Raw genomic sequence first — 8,689 nt, forward strand, 5'->3', positions numbered from 1 at the left:
GATAGAGACCTCGCCTTGTCTTGCCGGGAGACGCTGACGGGGAGGTCAACATGGAATCAAAGCCGGGCACCTGGAGAGTGCCAAATTCCTCTGACAAGGCTTGAGATTCAACAGTTTAACCCACAGCACCACCCGCGTCCCTTAAAGAGCTTTCCTATTGAATGTACATCCCACCTTTTTCTCCACGGAGTATATGGTTCACGTTGTAGTTAATCCCTACAATTTCTGGGTTTGTAAGTTGTTTTAAAACTGTTTTTAATGCTGTTGTGTCCCACCCTGTGACCGTAAGTGAAGGTTGGGGAAATTATTATTATTTACTCTTATTACCTCACTAGGCATATTTCCCCCCACCCGCTCAACAAACCAGCATAAGCAGCCATCCGTTGAATAAATAATGTTTAATATTTCAATTTCCAAAATAAATACCAACATTCTCATCAATAAATAAGTAAGCGAGGTAGAAAAAAAACCTGTCATGTTATTGCAAATTCCCCTTGTCTTTAAAAAGTGCAGTAGAACTGATTAACAATAAATACAAATATATAATATTTCAAAACATCACTTTCAACTGTAGCCTGCTGAGCTGCAGCAGGAAAACACAAACATACACAGCAAACTCCACAGCAGTAACAAATTCTAAATTTGCAGCTCCCCAATCACTCGCAATCTGCAGAGTGGGATGGCATTGCGATGAGGCATCGAAAGAAAATCTTCAGGCCTTCTGCGTCTTTTCCAGTGAATTGCATTTTTAAAAGATTCGAAGCAGCCGAGTATGAAAACTCCAATTCTGCAACTTGAATAAATTGCGCAATCGATGGTACCCAGTGGTCAGTGTTTGCGTTACAGAATACCACGCTCAAGACCTCTGAAAGGCCAGTCCAGGCACTCCACCACTTTCAGCAACTCTTAAGAAGTAGGGAGAAAAAATCACAAAGCCTAAAAAATTCCACCCAAGTTTGGATGAGGGATGGATATTGCACGATCCACAGCACTATTATGTGAAGATTTAGGTTTCCTAGAGAGGTAGTTCACTGCCCATTTCAGAATGGGAATTGTAGCGGACACAATTGGTGGTGTGGAGAAAGGGGTAGGGATTTGATGACAAGAGGTGGAGAGCTTCAAAAAATAGTTTAAAGGCCTTTGGGAGAAGGGAAAAACCACAAAAGTGTGACTGAGAGAACAGAGAATAACCCTGTTCTCTTGCCCCAGTGTCTCCCGTCCTCAGATTTCCATCCCTGCATTATCCACCACTACTTTGAGGTAGAGCGTGTCATCTTTGAGGTAAGCAGGAATCTCAAGATGGCTGACGAAGAGGGGACTCCCGCTGGCCACGTTGAGCCTCTGCCGCGGCTGGTGAAAGGAGACGCTGTGGGGATCCGGGAGGAAGGTATCCATCACGGGGGACTTCCTCTGCGTGGGGTCCAAGAGAGAAAAGGTGACCTTCTGCTGGAAAGGCCAGGGCAGGACATCGTCGTAGGGCCCCTTGGCCAAGGCGAGGAAAAGCGAGACATGGCCCCCCTGGCCAATGCCATCTCCGTCGGGGTAGAGCCGGACACAGAGATGGTACCCGAACGGATGAGTGGCAAAGGCCGGGGAGTAGATGGAACGCTTCTTCCCAGCTTTGGCATCCTTCTGGAGTTTGGAGAAGTTCTCCACCTTCCACACCAAGGTCCCGTCAGTGCTGGCCAGCTCTGGCGACGCCGGTTCTCCAGACGCTTTCGGCATGGCGGACATTTCCTGAGAGGCCCTCAAGAGCTTCTCGTAGTGGGAGCAGCAGCGCTGGAGGGACTTCACCGCAGCCGTCTGGCTGTTCAGCTGTCGGCGCAGAGACACCACTGTCAGCTCCAGCGCCTCCACCCGCATTTGGACGGCTTCCACGTTCATGGAAGGGCCACCCTAGGGAGAGAGAGAGAGGAGAGGGTTTAAACGGAGGGGTTCCCACCAGGGCATATTGCTCCATTTCTGGGTGCAGGGCCACAACGGACCCTGAGCTTGGTTTATATACCCTCGCAATGCAGGTTCTCTTGACGTGACTTACCATGACTGTGCTATTGACACTCCAGCAGGGTTCTATCTCTTCAACGTTTTGATCTCCAAGGGCCAAGGGAGCCTTCTTTGGGGTTCCGGGCTGGGCCACAGGGGGGCAAGCGTGCTCCTAAAGCAAAAGAACAGGGCCGGGAAAATGAGCAAAGGTTGTTTGCTGCCGACTACAGGATTACCTCATGTTCTGAAGCCTTCAAAGGGCATATCTATATGCTACAAAACATACTGGCTTTGTATCACATTCTGTTGTTGGGAACAGCATTTTGATGAGGGTGGAAAGACATGCCTTTTAGGAATTCCTAACTCTGCTTTATTATCATTGTCTTACTAATGCAAATTATTGTTACAGATAGGTAGCCGTGTTGGTCTGCCATAGTCAAAACAAAAAAATTTTTTCCTTCCAGTAGCACCTTAAAGACCAACTAAGTTAGTTCTTGGTATGAGCTTTCGTGTGCATGCTTTCGTGTGCATGTGTATCTGAAGAAGTGTGCATGCACACGAAAGCTCATACCAAGAACTAACTTAGTTGGTCTTTAAGGTGCTACTGGAAGGAAAAAAAATTTTTGTTTCAAATTATTGTTGTTTTTCATTTATTCCAGGGGTCAGCAAACTTTTTCAGCAGGGGGCCAGTCCACTGTCCCTCAGACCTAGTGGGGGGCCGGACTATATTTTTTGGGGGGAAATTGAACAAATTCCTATGCCCCACAAATAACCCAGAGATGCATTTTAAATAAAGGCACACATTCTACTCATGTAAAAACACCAGGCAAGCCCCACAAATAACCCAGAGAGGCATTTTAAATAAAAGGGCACATTCTACTTATGTAAAAACACACTGATTCCCAGACCGTCCGCAGGCCGGATTTAGAAGGCAGTTGGGCCGGATCTGGCCCCGGGCCTTAGTTTGCCTGTCCATGATTTATTCAGTTTGCAGCCTATTGTTTTACTGGAGTCCCAATTGAACTGATCATAATTATTCTTTTTATTAATTTTCAATTAGGAAAACTGATCAAAATTATTCTTATCACCTCCCCCTAAAAGCAAACTTAGGTGGCGGGGGCTGCCGACAGAAATGGACTCGGAATGGCCCCACTGTGGGAGAACCTTGAGGTTTTACAAAATAAATAAATAAGGAAGTACTGAATGTGCTCAGTTGCCACAGAATTATTATTGCTTTTATTAAATTTGTATACTGCCCTTTATTGCTTTTATTAAATTTGTATACTGCCCTTGATCTGCAGCTAAAAATTATTGCTTTTATTAAATTTGTATACTGCCCTTGATCTGCAGCTTCAGGGCCGTTCACAACATAATAGAACAGCAAGCTGCAAAAGAAAAAAATGGAACACTGGAGCGACTGGCTGGCTAGAATCCTGAACAGGATCACAGAAGGAAGAGTCAGATCAATAATATTAGCACAGCTCAACGATGGACTTCTTCCTCCTTTTCCTCCAGTCACAGTTTCTTCTGACTGTTTTGCATGTGTTTTGTCAAATGCCTGCAATTGCCACAAGAGGGCACTCTAAGAGCTTTGTGCTCCCGTTTCATCCCTGGTCGTGTGCATTGCTTATCGGCAGGGAGAGGGAAGCGATTCTCTTCATTTAAAACCACTCTTCATTTAAAACCACTGTACCTGGTATGATTTCAGGGTCCCCGTCCAAGCGCAGTCAAAATTCGGGCAGGCAACATGTGTGGCTAGAGCGTCATTCTCTGCCGCTTTGTCAGTGTGGAACTGGAGAGAGAGAGAGAGAAAAGAAGGAGTCAATATGTTGGCCGCCGATTCTGACCCGTCACGGTTACCTCTACCAATACACTACAGTCATAAAAAAAGGTAAAGGGACCCCTGGCCATTAGGTCCAGTCGTGACCGACTCTGGGGTTGCGGCGCTCATCTCGCTTTATTGGCCGAGGGAGCCGGCGTACAGCTTCCGGGTCATGTGGCCAGCATGACTAAGCCGCTTCTGGCGAACCAGAGCAGCGCACAGAAACGCCGTTTACCTTCCTGCTGGAGCGGTACCTCTTTATCTACTTGTACTTTGACGTGCTTTTGAGCTGCTAGGTGGGCAGGAGCAGGGACCGAGCAACGGGAGCTCACCCTGTTGCGGGGATTCGAACCGCCGACCTTCTGATCGGCAAGTCCTAGGCTCTGTGGTTTAACCCACAGCACCACCCACGTCATACCTCACTACAGTCATACCTCGGGTTAAATATGATTTAGGTTGAGCGGCTCCACAGCGACCCAGAAGTAACGGAATGCGTTACTTCCGGGTTTCGCCGCTCAGGCATGCGCAGACGCTCAAAACAACGTCACATGCATGCGCAGAAGCGCTGAATCGTGGCCTGCGCAGACGCGGGTTGTATTCGCTTCAGGATGTGAACTAGGCTCCAGAACGGATCCCGTTCGCAAACAGAGGTACCACTGTACACATTACCTCTAACCATCCTTTGCTGACCAGGTGCCAGACTGATGTTTCAAACTGCAACTCCCATCAGCCCCTGAAGACCAGGTGGGCACCAGGCTGGCAAAGTCTGCCTTAAACGCATCGCCCTCAAATTATGGCAAAGTGCACGGTCAGTGCTGAAAAGCAGGCACCGCAAATAGTGACTCTCACCTCCCTCTCTAGGGTGACAGTTGTGAACTCTTTTGAACCCAGGATTCACCCTTAACTCCAAAGGGACGACAGGTGTTTTTTTCCTGTTTTCTGTTTTTGTTTTGCTGTCTATGTCTCTCTTGTACCATGTTCCTAGTAGACAGGAGGGCGAGATTTCTGGCCTTCATAGGCATACAGAAAATGAGCAGATGCTGAAAGCAGTAGGTTGTCAAGCAGCAGCGAAGGGAGTGCAACAGATTCTTTAAATAAACCCTCTCAGCTTTTCTACTTATGGAGCCTTTCTGAATTTCATCACACACCTCTCCTCTCTCTCATTTTCTCCCTTTCTATATCTTGTGCTTCTCTCTTTTTTTAAAAAAAAAAAAGTTCCTGTTTTTAAAAGACGATGGCAAGACAGATGTGACCCATGCTAGGGGATGAGGGTGATCACAGGGCAGCGCCAGGTAACATCCACACCTGAACAAGTTGCCTTGGCTCTTCTATAGAGAGGGAATTTAGTGACCATTCATTTACGGGTTTCTTGGTATTTGGGGCTGGGACTGACTGGTCTTATTATCATTTTCTTCTTGTTAAATTTGTTCGTTGCTTTCCGCAAAAGAGAGTCCAAAAGTGATTGACTGAGATTTGCCAAGATGGCAACAACAACAACAACATATCGCTTTAAGATCCAAAAGCCTAGGAAAACCCAAACGACTCTGGTTCCAGAACATCATGTTACTACAACTCACCTGTTTGGGGCTCAGTCCCTTCTTACAAGTCCGGCAGGCCACCCTGTCTGTGTCCCTGTGGGGAGAAAGAGGACAAAAAATTGAGCAGGATGAACCCTGAGAAACAGAAAGGGAGCGTAACCCACAATAAGCTTATGTCGTAATAAATTTTCTATACTTTAAAGGCACCACAAGCCTCTTTTCCTGCAAGGCACTACTGACATGGGCTTCCCCCTCTGAAAACTATATTTTGAATCTCTTTCTTTCTCTCTCTTTCATACACACCCTCCAAATTTTATTCATTAAATATACATCCCACCCTGCCAGGGAATAGGATATAGGGCGGTATATAAATTCAATAAATAATAATAATAAATAAAACACTTATGCATTAAAAAAACCCAACTGAGAATAAAAAGAACACATATTTGATGCATTTGAAACATAGCTACTTCCATCTTCTCTTCTTTGTGTCCTCTGCTAATTTATTCTTCCTCCCCACATATGCGAAGCAGTCGTTCATCATCAAGATTAATGCCATCCATTGGTTAAGTCATTAGTATTGTGGATACCGTGCATTATACTCATTTGTCACATTTATATCCTGCACTTGATATCCAAGAAGCTCAGGGCAGCGTGTGTCGTGGTTCCCTATCTGGGCCCCTCTTTTATGCCTGCAACAATTATGTGAGGCTGAACTGAGTCGCTCAAGATCACCAAGTGAGCTCAGGGCCGTCTGAAGCATATCCGGCGCCTTTGGGGAACAGTTTTCCAGGAGATACATAGGGACAGAGGGCTCAAAAGCTCTCATGGATACTGAAGAGTGGAATCGGCTCCCCAAGACACTTTAGCGCAGCTCAGATTTACAAAAGCTGCAACCACCTGCTGCGCCAGGAAGTGCCGCCAGCATAATTCAGAGCCACGGGCCCCCTAGACTACCACGCGTCAACATCTTGCTTACGCACAAGCACAGCTGAATCAAAATATGACAACAACAACATTTGAGGTGCTCAAGGAATAAACACAGCTGTGCCAGTATGGCTTGGCATCTATCCCCCCTCCCCGAGAAAACAGAAAAGCAAACTGAAATATTGCCAACTGGAGAGAAACCTGACTCTCACACACCCTGATCCTATTAAAAGAAACAGTGTAAGTCTTCTTTTTAAATTACGTTTCTAGAACGCATCACAAATCTGTCGTTGCCAATTGAAACTGGCCCCCAACCAATTAACGGGTTGCAGCCTGAAAACACTGTAATTCCAATAAAAGTGGGTGCTTTGTTCCCAGGAAATGCAAAACACAAGAAGAGCCAGGGTCAGGCCAAGGGTCCGTTGCCTTTGATTTCCCAGAGTGGCCAATCAGATGCTTCAGAGACCCACACAAAAAGGGGCAGGAAGGCAGCAGCCCCCTCCCACTGGTGCTCCCCCACAGCTGGTATTGGGGCAGTTTCTATATGCCCATCAAAGCCAGAGGGTAGGCAGGAAGATAGGAGATTGATTTATCCAGCTAACCCTATGAGATGAAGGAAGCTGATCTGGCTTGCCAATTAAATGCCATAGACTGTAGTTATAGCTCAGTCAGTAGAGCGTGAGACTCTTAATCTCAGGGTCAAAGGTTTGAGCCCCACGTTGCGGAAAAGATCCCTGCCTTGCTATGGGATGGACTAGATCAGGCTTCCTCCTGATGTTTTTGGCCTACAACTCCCATGATCCCTAGCTGGCAGGACCCGTGGTCAGGGATGATGGGAATTGTAGTCTCAAAAACATCTGGAGGACCGGGGTTGAGGAAGCCTGGACTAGATGATGCCCATCAGGGTCCCTTCCAACACTATGATTCTGTTATTCTAAGCCCTGCGAATCCTGGACAGGTGACCCTAACATCTGAGAAGCCTCCAGCTACGATTAAACATAAAGGTAAAGGGACCCCCGACCATTAGGTCCAGTCGTGACCGACTCTGGGGTTGCGGCGCTCATCTCGCTTTATTGGCCAAGGGAGCCAGCATACAGCTTCCGGGTCATGTGGCCAGCATGACTAAGCCGCTTCTGGCAAACCAGAGCAGCGCACGGAAACGCCGTTTACCTTCCCGCCGGAGCAGTACCTATTTATCTACTTGCACTTTGACGTGCTTTCGAACTACTAGTGGGCAGGAGCTGGGACCGAGCAACAGGAGCTCCCCCATTGCGGGGATTCGAACCGCTGACCTTCTGATTGGCAAGTCCTAGGCTCTGTGGTTTAACCCACAGCGCCACCCACGTCCCTCCAGCTACGATTAGGGGACTCCAACTCCCATGAGCATGGCAAATGATCACGGATGATGGGACCTGTAGTCTAGCAACATCATGGAGAGGGGGAATCGCGAGTCCCCCGCCTTTGCCCTTAAATATCCTGGGAGCACTTTTCCCTTTTTTTGCCACTGACCTGAACAGCCTCTTCACGCATCCCCTGCAGTAGCGGTGCCCACACTCGGCTTGCTGTGGGTTGCAGAGGAGGAACCCGCACGCCTGGCAGAGCAAACCGGCGTTGCCCAGCAGATCCACGGGCATCACGGAGCCCCGTTGCTTTCCCATCCTTGCCAACGTGGGCTTCGCTCTACCTTCAGTCCCGAGAGAGAGAAAATAAGATCCACACGAAAAGCGACCAGGAGAGGAAGGGGAAAAAATGAGTCTGGCAGGCAGCAGCCGGCGCGAGGCTTTTATGGGACGGGACGGGCGTGAGTCAGAGAAGGGCGCGCGAGGGAATCCCGCCGCTGAGTCATCAGAGATTCTCCCCGAACGTGCCAGCTGCGGGTCAACGGGGTGACGCAGTTCTGTGCGTGCGCGCGCGCGCCACCGGGAGAGGCGGGCCCCGGCGGGCTCGGCGCGGGAAATGCCTATGAGGAGAGTTGAGGCTGAGGGGAGGGAAAGCGATTGCGAAAATGCAAGGGGCTGGGGAGAGAGGGAAAAGGCAAAGTGGGCCGGCGTGAAGAGAAATTGCGCAGGAGAATACTGTTGTTATTATTATTTGTTACGGGAAGGGACAGCGCTTTGGAAAAAGAAAGGAAAACCGTGATGAGAGCAGCTGGTGCCTTTCCAGAAATGCAGGCGGGCGCCCCTCTCTTGCTTAACCTGCCTCAGCATCGTGGGCTAAGGGAATAGTGTTATATGGCGCTTGAAGGATTTACAGAGTTATGCAAAGATTTAAAGCACACTCACACACTGCAAGATGTCCTTTTTAATAATAATACAGTGGTACCTCGGGTTACATACGCTTCAGGTTACACACTCCACTAACCCAGAAATAGTGCTTCAGGTTAAGAACAGAAATCGCGCTCCAGCGGCGCAGCAGCAGC

General features: G+C 48.2%; 1 protein-coding gene across 1 annotated transcript; it reads right to left on the minus strand.

Annotated features, from left to right (window-relative positions):
- Positions 1-383: 383 nt before the first annotated feature.
- LOC310757055 (TNF receptor-associated factor 2-like) lies at positions 384-8,109 on the minus strand. Its single transcript, XM_083602174.1, has 5 exons — positions 7,780-8,109; positions 5,383-5,437; positions 3,677-3,775; positions 2,039-2,155; positions 384-1,896 (listed from the first exon to the last, which is right to left on the minus strand). Exons 1-5 carry the CDS (start codon positions 7,926-7,928, stop codon positions 1,222-1,224), a joined length of 1,095 nt encoding a protein of 364 aa, XP_083458300.1. The 5' UTR covers positions 7,929-8,109; the 3' UTR covers positions 384-1,221.
- Between the last annotated feature and the right edge of the window lie 580 nt (positions 8,110-8,689).

This window comes from Podarcis filfolensis (assembly GCF_964270895.1).
Source record: "Podarcis filfolensis genome assembly, chromosome: 2".
NCBI classification, from domain to species: Eukaryota; Metazoa; Chordata; class Lepidosauria; order Squamata; family Lacertidae; genus Podarcis; species Podarcis filfolensis.

What these genes read in the sequence shown, in the direction of transcription:
- LOC310757055 (XM_083602174.1), bottom strand. Translation starts at nt 7,928, where the DNA reads ATGGGAAAGCAACGGGGCTCCGTGATGCCCGTGGATCTGCTGGGCAAC. An exon ending in TGCGTGAAGAGGCTGTTCAG is followed by an intron (nt 5,438 to 7,779) that starts GTCAGTGGCAAA and finishes TTCTCCCCACAG; the next exon opens with GGACACAGACAGGGTGGCCT. An exon ending in GTGTCAATAGCACAGTCATG is followed by an intron (nt 1,897 to 2,038) that starts GTAAGTCACGTC and finishes CTCTCTCCCTAG; the next exon opens with GGTGGCCCTTCCATGAACGT.